Source organism: Sander lucioperca, chromosome 7 (genome assembly GCF_008315115.2).
Source record: "Sander lucioperca isolate FBNREF2018 chromosome 7, SLUC_FBN_1.2, whole genome shotgun sequence".
NCBI classification, from domain to species: Eukaryota; Metazoa; Chordata; class Actinopteri; order Perciformes; family Percidae; genus Sander; species Sander lucioperca.
Window position 1 is genome coordinate 19,368,640 of NC_050179.1, and position 13,168 is coordinate 19,381,807.

The 13,168-nt window shown below is 40.9% G+C and overlaps 1 protein-coding gene across 8 annotated transcripts in view; it reads left to right on the plus strand.

Moving 5' to 3' along the window:
* Positions 1–11,326, plus strand: part of LOC116046821 (transcription factor SOX-6-like) — a 114,140-nt gene extending 102,814 nt beyond the window's left edge. For 7 of the 8 annotated variants that reach the window (XM_031295255.2, XM_031295256.2, XM_031295250.2 and 4 more), the window contains 4 exons: positions 2,590–2,698; positions 3,859–4,029; positions 6,258–6,471; positions 8,715–11,326. In XM_031295255.2, the coding sequence (XP_031151115.1) occupies positions 2,590–2,698; positions 3,859–4,029; positions 6,258–6,471; positions 8,715–9,060 (840 nt within the window). In that variant the 3' untranslated portion in view covers positions 9,061–11,326. The remainder of the gene's footprint in view (positions 1–2,589; positions 2,699–3,858; positions 4,030–6,257; positions 6,472–8,714) is intronic. The other variant, XM_031295254.2, reaches the window with a different exon arrangement.
* Positions 11,327–13,168: the final 1,842 nt, after the last annotated feature.

Sequence of the window (13,168 nt, forward strand, 5' to 3'; positions counted from 1 at the left end):
GCAAATAGACTGTTGAGTGTCTACCTCTTTGGGGTTGGAGCCTCAAGGGGAGGAGGGCTGCTGCTGGTGGTGTTAAAGGCTATGAATAGGAGGAATGGTGAAAAGGAGAAGGAGTGGAGGGGAGGGGGAGAAAAAAAACAGAACAGGGCTGAGTGACAGCTCTATCGGCACACAGCGAAGTCTGAAGAAGGAAAGAGAGCAAGAGAGATGAAGGAAATAGGAAGAAAGAGGGACCGATGGGAGGGGGAGGTGCCAAACTTGATTGGTCCGGTAGGAGACAGTAAACGGTTGCGGGTCAGCTGGAGGCAGGCCATGCTGGCAGTAGGCGAGTTGTAACTGTGGTAATGAGCTCAATACGGTGTGGATAAAAAAAATTAAAAAAATGATGTTTGGAGTGTTACCCTGGCAACGGTGGAGAGACGCAAACGCCAAGAAGAGGGGAGACCAGGCGGAACAAAAAGAGTTGGGTGTCTCTTAAATTTAGAAATATACATTCAGCAGCAATATTGGGCTGTAGAGCCAGTGAAAGCATTAGTGTGTTTAAAATTTGTTTTTAAAGTGAATGTTGCGCTCCTTTTCCCAACTGTTTTTATTTAACTTAGAATTTTAATTAGTTGTCAATCTCAATCCTCCGCTTAGTTTAATGTATCTTTGCCCCTGCACACGTCCTTCATTGTGTTTAATTTATTTAGTCTTTGATTCGTCACCTTGTCTGCTTTGAAATCCAGTGTCACTCTTTTTGTTTCAATTCAGACCTGTGTTAAATTGTAATTTCATATCAAGTACGAGCATGATGGGTGGGATTTACTGGCTCAAAACCATTCAGATACACATATACCGTTTTTCCTGAAAAGTGTGCTTCCTCTTCACTGGGACTGCCTGAACACCAGGACTCCTCTGACTGCTTTTAACCAGATAATCCCTATGTGATGAAGACAAAAGCATTTAGAGGAGCACAATCCAATCGTGTACACAATACAAATGGAGTCTCATGAAAGAGCAAGCTATGAACGAAAAAAGTCTATAATGCTGCTCCAAAAGGCAGCCGTCCAGTATCAAGCAGGCGCACAGGCCAAACCTATTTCAATCTTGACTAAACAAAGCAAAGACAGTTCCTTATTGCATTTGCCACAAGAACTTTCAAGTCGACCAAAAGTAGACCAACCACAGGGAATATCTGCAAATTTTTACCCAGGTCTGCTGTTAATCTGTTTTTTGGATCAGTCTACCTCTATTGATGCTGTCCTAGTCCATTTTCCAAATCCCTAACTCTACTGTGCATTACTTTTCCATTGGTCTCCTCCCATTTACCAGGAACATTCATACGTCTCTACCTACTTAGGATGTTTATAAATGATGCTCTGTGGTGCATCTGATAGCGCTTCAGAGCAAAGCAGTCGTGTTCTACACTAATTAAATCTACACCAACTTTTAATGTTTAGAGCACCAAACTCAAACTTCCCGAAGTCTGAAAGCATCATCATGAGCAATGACCGCTTTCCCCAAGCTATTGTTTAGCACCACAAGCCTTATTCTTGTCTCTGGTCTAGTTTTCCAGTCCTGTTCCTTTTGCTTTTGCTCTCTCTATCTGCCTCTGTCCTCTGCCCTCTTTCTTTCTTTTCTTTAGTCCTTTGTTAGGCGGTTGCTTCCTGCGGTGAGCATGGCACTGCCCAGGCACATGTTCTGTGGTGGGCCTGATTACAGCCCTGCCGTAGTGCTGACATTGGCCCGCGTCGACTCTTTTATACAAACACACACACACACACACACACACACACACACACACACACACACACACACACACACACGCCGGCCCCTAAGTTCCACCAACTCTGCCAGCGGCTACCGCGGCATGACTTCACTCGGCAACCATTCCTTGCGTCAAACAAAATGCCTCTGTCACCAGAAAAAGGAGGAGGAGGAGAGCTGAGAGGGAGGAAGGGAGGGAAGGCAGGGGAGAAGAGAGGAGAGGAGGAGTGTGGATGTGCGGTAGCTGTGTGGAGGGTTCAATGTTTTCCACCACAGTTTGGGAGCATGGTGGGGTAATTTTAGCTGGAAGGTCCCAAGGCAGGCTGCTTGTGGAAGTTATTTGTCTCCGAAGTTAAGTTGCAGGCACAAGGCAGAATCAGAGAGAGCGCTTGATGATGGGAGGTTGAGGACGGTGATTAGCATGGCTCTGAAGGGGCTATGACTCGTCTGTTAGCTTATCGCATTACGAACATCATGACTCATTTTCCTCAGATACTGTGAAAAAAGTAGTGAAGCTGCATCAAAATAAACTGCCCATTTTTGGGGGCTGTGCTGGACTTCCCTCAATGCCAACTCAACCCAGCAATTCCTGTAGTTTTTATTGGCATTACTATCACAGTCATCTCTAGTGACCCAATTTAAAAGATGCCGGGCATACACAGGGACTTCATCCAGACATTAAATAATAAGAACTGAATTGGAATTGAAAACTTAAAAGAATTTGTTTTATTTTGGGTACACCTCGCGTCACGTTTCTCAAATTTCAGCAGTGCTGCAGCCGCAACGTATTTATTTGCAGCTTGCTTCGAATAACCTCTCGTATTTTTTCTTGTGTTGCAGGAGCGGCTGCATTATGAGACGCTGAGCCAGCACCTGGGGAAGCTCGGGGAGGATGCTGGGAAGATGGTCCATCGAGTCATTGACCTGACGAGACCAGAAGATCTGGATGGTAAGCACCTCCGCTGCCTATCTCCGTGCAGTTTTTGTGCCATATTCTTCTTCCATTTGTCATCTTTTTCAAGCACTGTTCTTGTGGTTTGTTGAATTTGGCTTGTTTTGCCTACTTTATGACTCTTGCACTCCTTATGCTGGTTGCTTATAATCTTCAGAAATGTGTATAGATGCACAAAAGACATGAGAGAATGGAAAGGCTAGAGGGATATATAAGAAAGGAGTTGCTAGAGTTTTGAGAAGCCTCAGTTAGAAGCGGTCACATCCTGTTCAGACTAAATTGATACCAGTGACCCTTAACTCCGTGGGCCTCACTTAGAAGAGGCCCTACTTCTGGTGGTCTGCCTTTTTACAAATCCACAATAAAGAAGAAGGCATCTTCCAGAAGGCCAGAACATGCAGGTATTCAGGGAATACAAATATTTATTGTGCTCCTCAGGACGCTACGGCGAAGGACACCCTCAACAGCTAAACAGAGTGTTCAATGTCAACATTTTTGACTCTTGAAATTGTTTACACTGTTATTCCTGTAAGTACATGACACAAGGCTAAATTCTCCTCTTTTTTCTCCACAACAAGTGTTTGTGACACAAGATCCCACCCAGTACAAGTATGCAAACAAAAGCAGGTGAAGACTGACAACAAGTCTGTTGTGGCTAAGGGTCGATGAAGTTTACTGCCAATAAGAATTCTCAATTTGTTAATGAATGATAACAACACTTCATGTACTGTGTATTGCATACAGTTAGCAGATGCTGAGTTGGTGCTAAAGTTGTTGTTTTTTTCTCCCAACCCACCTGTTACTCATAAAGCACCACTGTTTACAGGAGATGAGGAGCTGAGGAGTTCTCATTGTGGTTTAGTTTAGAATCAGAAGACTAAACACAGCAGCAAAGGCACTGAGATACTATCAGGCAGAAGCAAGCTGTGTATAGCTCATGTGTGTCTGTGTGAGCATGTTGAGGGCATCCCAGCAAGACCCCCATCAGACTTTTGTTATACTTTTGTTATACAGTACATCCTCTCCCAAGGATCAAGAGCTGAAGAAACTAACAGGAAGTGCTCATCCATATCTGAGCAATATCCTGCATTTCAAGCGTAAAGGAATGAAAGATAAATGTGTCAATGATGTATTTGCTATTCCTTTGTGTCAAATAGGGAGCAATATCACAGAGGCGCGAGTGTTCAGGGAGGCGCGGGGCAGGAGCAACGCAGAGCCCCACATCAAGAGGCCCATGAACGCCTTCATGGTGTGGGCCAAAGATGAGAGGAGAAAGATCCTGCAGACCTTCCCTGACATGCACAACTCCAACATCAGCAAGATTCTAGGTGAGATTTCATGGATGTAACTTTGACAGGGGAGAGAACCATCAACACCAAACCTAAACTCATACAAATTCCAGGCCTGAATCTTGTTCTCTAAATTCTGCTTTTGGAGGATTGTCCTCATTTTTATCTCCATGTGATAACTTGTTCATATTTATTTTTCTCTCGGAAAACTGTATCAGTGTTTGTGTTGCATATTAGTAAATGGGAGAAAATAGGATAAACTTTTATTTGCATGTGCCACCCATTTTCCTCTCGACTTTCTGTTACTGGAAGCATTTTCTGAGCTGTTTTTTCCTTGAGAGGACCTCATGTACTAAAAACTGCGGCAATCAGTTTCTTTCTATCTTTTCGATGCGTTGGGACAAAAAAATCCAGGTGGAAATCAGTTCAAACCAATTTCTTAAGAAATCCGTGAATTTGTTTGTGAAAATAGATTAAAAAAAAGGCTGTGTCTCAACAGCTTACATTTGTGGCTTGAAAAGTAATGTTACCTCCTTCCACCATCTTGTTCAAAGACACACTGCAATTGACAGTAGATGGTCCTTAAACCTGTAAATTTTTCTTCAGGTCAGCCTCTCCGCTCATTAGGGTCACTCTGCCTCTATATTCTACGGTTCATAGGGTCTATTACCAGCAGGCTGCGGACTATAAGAAGGACTAGTGTGCTTTTAAACCTGGAACACTTCACACACAGAGCTCCACTGTGTCAGACTGACTAGTGTGATGGATGCATTCCGTTATAAAGTAGCCGTGTTGATACTCGACACAGATAGCCATTCACGCGGTGCTGAGCATAACGGTTGTTCGCGAAATGTTCTGAAGACCTCCACTGTCCGATGCAGGGCTCTGGTGAGCTCGAGGGTTGCTGAATGTAAATGCTTCTCCGGAGCAACATTAACAAATTGCTTTTTCTTAGGTGGGTCTGTGTTCCTGACTTGAAGCTTTGAATGGGCTCTGATAGAGCGATGGTTTTGTGTTTGACGAGTGCTTCCGGCAATTATATCGTGTGCCATTTGTGCAAAGATTTCACTGAGAGAATCTAAATTTAAGTTGGATATGTATTTCCCGTATTATAATGAATTGTCAAAGTGAAATTATTTGATTAAAGGTTGTTTACAGTCCAATATGAATAGTAAGATCCTGTTTGGAAGCATTAAGAAATGATTTTCCAGCAATTTATCAAGTCTCTGTGGCAATATAGGAACAAGAAGGCAGAATTTAAAGTGCACAATTGTGTATGTGTATATGACTGCATGTGTACAATGCATGTCTCTCCAACGTAATAACACAGCTGGACTTTGGGGAGTGGGTGGCAGGTTTAAAAAAATCCACTCTGTTTCCTGTGTCACCAAAGTACAAAAGTAGTTTGTGATAAACCTAGATAAACAGAGAAGCGAGGCGGAGTGTGTATAATCAGTTATCAGAGTGCTTCGCAGATGTGCTGCGTTCCTGCGGTAATGGCCATGTCCACTTGTTCAGAAGGTCTTCTTACCGGGGGGAAATAAGAAGTACACAATGTATCATATTTCTTAAGCCAAGAGGGAGCCGAATGTAATCCACTCCTGATTTTGAACAGCCTCCTTGGTTAAAGACTTGATTGTGTCTGTTCACATGACAACATCCAACCTTAAGAAACCACCAGAGATGCAGACTTTTTTTATGTACTTTGTATGATTGATTTAATGTGCAGCTGAAGTGACAGTATGTTAGCCATGTCTGATCACCGATTCAGTTCTCATTACGTCTATTTCAACACAAACTCTGTGCTCAACCAGTACAATTGAAACAATTCAGACAAGCAAGTCAAAACCTTTTTTAGTCACTGCCTAAAGTCCTTAAATTTAAGGACGTTTAGATTGTGTCACTCCCTAAAATTCTTCATTTTTGTCAATTCAATTCAATTCAATTCAATTTTATTCTTAGTATAAAATCATAACAAGAGTTATCTCGAGACACTTTACAGATAGAGTAGACCACACTATAATTTACAAAGACCCAACAATTCCCCCAAGAGCAAGCATTTAGTGCAACAGTGGTGAGGAAAAACTTCCTTTTAGGCAGAAACCTCAGGCTCTTGGTGGGTGGGCATCTGCCGCTGCCGGTTGGGACACAGAGACACAGATACAGATATACTTCCTAAAGTCTGTAATGTTGATTTCCTAAGATAAATAAAACTAAAACAAAACAGAAAGAATAGACAAGACAAAAATCTCAATCATTTTCTCCAGGCTCTCGCTGGAAAGCTATGACCAACCAGGAGAAGCAGCCGTACTATGAGGAGCAGGCCCGTTTGAGCAAGATCCATTTGGAGAAATATCCCAACTACAAGTACAAGCCGCGGCCCAAGAGAACCTGCATCATCGACGGCAAGAAGCTGCGCATCGGAGAGTACAAGCAGATGATGCGGTCACGACGTCAGGAGATGAGGCAGTTCTTTGTCGGGTGAGTACCAAGGTCAGCAGATAAAGTGGTCCCAGAACATCACAGTTAACGTTCTGTATAAGTGGTTTGAAAGAAAGCTGCAGTGAATCCTTTGTCTTGAAGATAAAGATGTGACGCACAATGTCTCATGTACAGCTTGCAATGGAATTCTATACATTACAAGAATTTGTTTTACAAGGTGTAATTCCACAGAAACAGCTTGCCCAACACATTTTTTCCATCACTGTATTATGTACAATGTTAGAAGTTCTGCACATCTCTAAAGAGACGTCATTGTGCATTGACAGCCAAAAGCCTTGGATCACACATAGGCTTTTTGTCTTGCTGTTGCACCTGTGACCTTTCAGTTCAGTTGGTTCTTTAATATACATGCCATCCTGCTAGCCACCTTGGCCTGAATAGAGGTAAAAAGAATAAGCTAAATGAAATATAAAACCAAATGTAATTCACAAAAGTAAGTTACGGAGCATTTCAATCAGGTATTTGTTTTCAGTGAAATTGTAGCACTTTACATACTACATCCATTTGCTAGAGGTTTGTAGGGTGACCATCAGGGTTTATGGACCATTCATGAAAGGTTTCAAGGTATCTGCAAAACCCTTCAAACCTTCGCTGAAGAGCATTATATTTTTGTAGTTTGTAGTGTAGTCAGTGCAGAAAGAGGAAAAACAGTGGCATTGTCTTAATAGGAACCAGCCATGGATGTGCTTAAAGCCATCACAGTGGCCTGTGCTTGAGATGGATTTACCAGAGGCCAAGGCTTTGAATAGGAACGATTTTTAATAGCTTGTCATTTATTAAATTAGGACAATGCTGGGCGCTTGCGGGCAGTGAAATTGGACACAGACAGACATAGTGGAATTATGAAATATAAGCAGATGTTTGAGAGGGAACGAGAGCGAGGCAGACGGGCTGAATGCCACATTTACTGTGTGTGGTCAAGAAAATGCATAAAAAAAGGCCTGGTCTTTCAATCAAATCAAATAGCTACTGGGAGCCAGTACACAACCAGTTGCTGGCACATTCCATATGACTAAACCAGTGTTGTTTTAAAGCGTTTAATGTGAAAATGAGTCTGTCAGAGTGTACGTCGGTAATTGTTTCAGGAGACAGAGGAGGGAAAACTGTTAGGTGAGAAAAGTGACAGCAATTTTCCTGCTTTATGTGGCTCATTTGAGGAGCCAGAGGGCCTGTTTGAGTGATGTGCATTTACCCTCATTCTATCTACTGTATATCTTAGCAGGTTATTTAGCCGATGCTACTGTGAGCTGGCAGGGAGAGCTCCGTGTTAGGACATGCCCGACCAGATGAGAAGCGTTGATGTTTAAGTGGCCTCAGAAGAATGTTTTGTTCAAGGCAGTTTGTTCAAAGGAAGTTATAATGAATTAGTATCTGATCAAACGCCGATCTGTCCACCATCTACAGTAACCAGTTGACAAGTTAACTGTTGCTATGTCCAAATAATTCAATTTTTTCACAATTTCATTAATAAAAAAAGATTTTATGCAGCCTCTTTCTTTGTTTTTTTAGGGTTAGGGTTTGTTTGTTTTTAGCCATGTTTGTTGTCCACCACTTTTTTTCTCAGACTGAAATATCTCAACAACTATCAAATGGATTGCTATATTTTGTACTAGACATTCATGTTCCCCAGAGGATGAATCGTACTGATGTAAAGCGATCCCCTGACGTTTCCTCTAACGCCACCATGAGGTTGACATTTGTGGTTTTGCGTAAAAAGTCTCAACAATTATCAGATGGATTGCCATGACATTTAGCAGACATATCTCTTCAGGATGAATTGTTATAAATTTGGTGGTCCCCTTGCGCCATCATCAGGTCAAAATTTAAGTTTGTCTTTAAGTTTAATACTTTGGCCTATGTCAAAATACCTGCAAAACTGACGACAATCACATTAGCCTACGCTTCACTTTGTGTTTAGTGCTAATTAGCACTGGATAACATGTTAAACGCCATACCTCCTAAACATCAGCATGTTAGCATTGTCATTGTGAGCTTGTATGTAGCATGCTGACATTAGCCTTTAGCTCAGAAGACCGCTGTGTAGCCTCGCGGTCTTTTCTGTCGTATATGTACTAATTTCTGTATTTTTCCATGATATTTTATGTATTCTTATTCTTATTCCATGTTGTGTTATGTATATCAAGGCTTTTTATTGTTTATTAAGAAACCTTTGTTTAATAACTTCTTTTTTTAAAATCTTCTCTTCTTTCCTTGTTTCTCAGGCCTCAGCCACCGATTCCTCTCGGCAACGGCCCCGGCGGAGTTGGAGTTTACCCAGGTGCCATAACCATGGCAACTGCAGCCACACAATCCCCACACCTGACCTCAGACTGCTCAAGCAACTCAGCCAGCCCTGAACCCGCCATCCCTGTCATTCAGAGCACGTACGGGATGAAGTCCGAGCCTGGCGGCGGAGGCAGCAATGGCGGCAGGGTCAGAGCCTTGGATCTGCCCAGCGACCCCACCAATGGAGACGACGACATGGACATGTACGAGGACTTTGAGGACGAGCCCAAGTCAGACTATAGCAGTGACCACGAGACACGAGAGGCTGTCAGTGCCAACTGAGTGTGCTCAGGGTGTCCATTGTAAAAAATTAAAAGAGAGCAAATAAACCTCCTGTTATACTCAGAGACACTTTTTAAAAACACAGTTTATTATAGAGACCTTCAGGCAAACTTTCAGGACATGTTGCGCCATGCACTGAGCATGCCCAGACAGGATTCAAACTCAGCGGACATGCTCAGGAAGTTCTTCGGCAGTATCTTGATGGAGGTCCATTTGAAGAAGAGGGCTGATGGAAAAAAAGTGTGACCCAAGAAAACAAGCTAAACAGACACCTGGACATCCAACTGACAATGACCTTTAGTTTCCTACACTTTGACAATCTTAACAGGAGTGGATAAGAGTTAGAGGAGAGAGAGAGAGAGAGATTGAGCAATTGGGACGATGGACAAATGAGCGACAAACACATTGCTGTGTGGTTTGTAAAGAGCATGCATGGATTTTGAAGCATCAGGAATTGGTCTTCAACAGCTATTTGGTCTTAAATGTTTAAGGAGTGATTTAGTTTCTATCATTATGTATTTACTTTTCTGTGTTTTTGTTTCCTTTTTTGTTTTTTGTTCTATAGACTTTTTTTCTGATAGGTCACTGCCTGTACAAACTCTGGACTGTCAGAACTTGAAATTTGAAAAGTTTTAATATAAATCCTAGCTATTGTAATCTTATAGTCTTACTTTTGTTTCTTACGAATACAGTGCATCTACATCTTGTTTTCTGACAAACTGCTTACATTACATTACTGTTAGTTGTTTTTTTTTTATATCCCAGCTCAGGTATGATGTGCCAGCTTGTGAATGTTTTTTTTGTTTTGTTTGTTTTCATACAAAAAGAGTGGTAGGACTTTTCCGACTGTCAATGAAATAAAGGGAGCAAAATCCCTTATATCACATTATTATTATTATTATTATTATTATTATTATTATTATTATTATTATTATTATTATTATTATTATTATTATTATTAAAATAATAATAAGTAAGTAAGTAAGTAAGTACCCAGGCATTGTACAGATTTTCTTCAAATGTGCCAAACCTACATTCACATTCACTCGGGATGTTGTAGTCTTAACTTCCAATGCTGCAAACAAGTCTTATACAATCAACTTTTTCTATCTGATGAGATGAGTTTCTACTCTGTAACTGCTGGCTCCCCTCCTGGCCCAATCACAGGCAATGCTCAGGGAGGATGTGTTTTCATCACGCTTGCTCAGTCACACACACACACACACACACACACACACACACACACACACACACACACACACACTTCAATCTTTGGCAGCCCCTCCGGCTTTGAGATGTAGTTACAGTAGAAGAGTCTGTTCTTCAATTCCACTGCATTGGTGCTTTCATGAACCACATTGCCCATAGTTCCTTTAGGCCAAACACTTAGCACATTGTGCTGTAAGTGCAGTACGGTGTAACCAAACGCCGACATTTAGCATTTGAGTTTGTACCTTTCAATCTGGCCAAAGTTAGAGACATTTTTGGGCTTAATTTCTGCTGAAACACTTTTAAGAGTTCTTTTAAGTCTTAAAAGTGTACTGATAGCTCTGTTCATTCAGCGTCATAGGAAAGGGGATGAGCAGTGTTAGAATGACCCTTCTGTAGGATAAAAGTTCCTAATATTCTGGATCCCTTCACTGTATTTTGAATTGTGTTTTGAAGCGGTACAAAAGTGTACAAAATGTTACTAATTTTATTAGCCTGTTTATATTTGTAAATGTCTTCTCAGCATCACATGGGAAAGATACACCAAACTTGTGTTTAAAAAAAAAAAATGGGTTTAAGAGGTCTGGTAATTCAAAAAGGGTACATTTTTCTACGTTGCATGTATATTTTGAAGACAAGTAAATTATTAAGAGAAGAATAGAGGGGAAAAAGTGCATAGTTCTCAATCAGCTTCTCAGTCAGCCATCAGTCAGAGCAAAGTTTTTCCACAGTCTGAACCAAGATGTTCCTCTTTCGTCTTGGTGCGGCACAGTGGTCAGCACCATGCTGGGTGTGCACTCTTTTTCCTCTATTTTACTCAAATGTCACATTCTTTCTCTCTAGACACATAATATTTTTTCATTGTCTCTTTCAACACACATTTTGAACATTTTGAACACCTGTGACCTCGGGTGGTTTCTGGGTGCTCTGTTACGCTGTCAGCTGTTTCACACGTCTTCATGAATCCATAGTTCTGACCATATCTGGCAGTTTTTACTTGCTTCACAAGCTGGGACTGAACATTGGTTTTTGCTTGCATCACAGTAAAAAAAAAAAGCCTCATGCATAGACATTTCTGTTAGTGTCAAACGCATCCTAAGCACTGGATATAAATTCTATGTTTGTTATTTTAGGTATGACTAATGTGAAGTTGTTGTTTGGTTTTCAACATGATAAATTAGAACAGTCAAAGGTCACTATAGGAAGCCTCCTACATGCCAGGCACAAGTAAATTGCCATTTCTTTAGAAACATTTCATTTTTTGAAACAAGTTTTGTTGCCGCAGCTCTAGTGCCGCCTGAAGGGGTCACATCGCCTCTCATCTCTTTAAAACCTCATGCTCTTGTCAGTTGTGCCCGGCAGAAGCAGAACATAAGTTTCCTGGTCACATACATTTTGTGATGAGTATTGTATTTGAAATTCAATTGTGCGTTTTAACATTTCATTGTATTTATTAGCCAGCTTTGGCTCTAAAAAGTGTCAGTACAACTTGGTGAGAAAGACAATCAAAAAAATAAAATAAATAAAAAGTAAAGACTTGAGATTTTTCCTTACATTTCTGTCCCTTCATCATTGCTTTTCAAGTGCTTCCTTGACCTTTATGGAAAGACAAGATATTGCATATTTTATATAACTGTTCATTTGCAGAAAAACATTCATATTGTGTTGTGCATATGAAAGCACTGTGCACATGTTACAGGTAATGCTGCATGAATTTTTTATTTCCATTAGCTAGTGCTCTCAGGCATCTAATAATTTCCAACACAAGGCTTTATGTTTCCAAAGTCGAGCTGTTCCACTTGGTCTATATTTTGGTGGCCCATTACAGTAAATGTAGCCTATTGTTCCATTGTGTGCGTGTGTGTGTATGTGTGTGAGGTAACGCCACACATTCTGACTGAGCTGTGGTGTAAACGCCACGGCGCCCGTGCTCGCTGCAGCCAATCCCAGCATTTCACAGAGAGAAACAGAGGGCTCAGCCATATGCAGCCACATCATAAATCTAATTGTAATTCCCAAATCAACTGTAGCGTCACCCTGCGAGGGGCGCCGGCAAGTTTGTCACACACTCCTTTGTGTGTGTGTGTGTGTGTGCGCGCTATAGCCTTTAGTTGGGAGGGGTGTTTGAAATCATACTTGTGCTGTTGCCATGCTAATCTCATTAAATAAGTCATCATAATATAATATATTTCCTTTTTCCTTTCTGCAGGATGAACATCTAGCTGTTTGCAAGTTGTCAGATTGTTTCTGTGTGTGCACATTTTTGTCAGTGTATGTAAAGCTTTCAGCACCTTAACCAAGGAGAGCGTAGTTCATTACAGCTCAGTCATAGTTTCATAACTTGATACATACACTCATATACGTATATAGAAACTTCATTTATCCCAGGAGGAAACAGATGTAATCCACCATTTAGTTTGCATGATTTTGACAGTTGTTAAAACTACCGGTAGCTAAATGTAAAGAGATTATCACTCAACACAAAAATATTAAAGAAAACTCAAATGGACCTGCTTTATCAAGAATTTTAAGAATTTGTGTGTATTGAGTATGAAAGCTGGGTGGTGCTTGCTACGTCTGAAAAAAAGTTGAGAGACCAGTTTTCTGTGGTAATTTAACTGATGTCCCAATGAGGTGCCAGCATATACAAATACTCTGCCTAAATAATGTTGTTTCCTTTATATTTTTTACAACAACAAAATCATTTAAATATGAATTACTAATTCTCAAATTACTCCTTCATTGAAAAATGTAAATATTCTTAATTCCCAACGTTTATCAGCTAGACACAATATGTCTCCTACTTCACTGGAAAGTCCATCCTTAGTGTATGTGCACTATAGGTTTCAACTTTCCACATCACACTGTTTAAGTTGCATATTGGACCATTGGACCACTA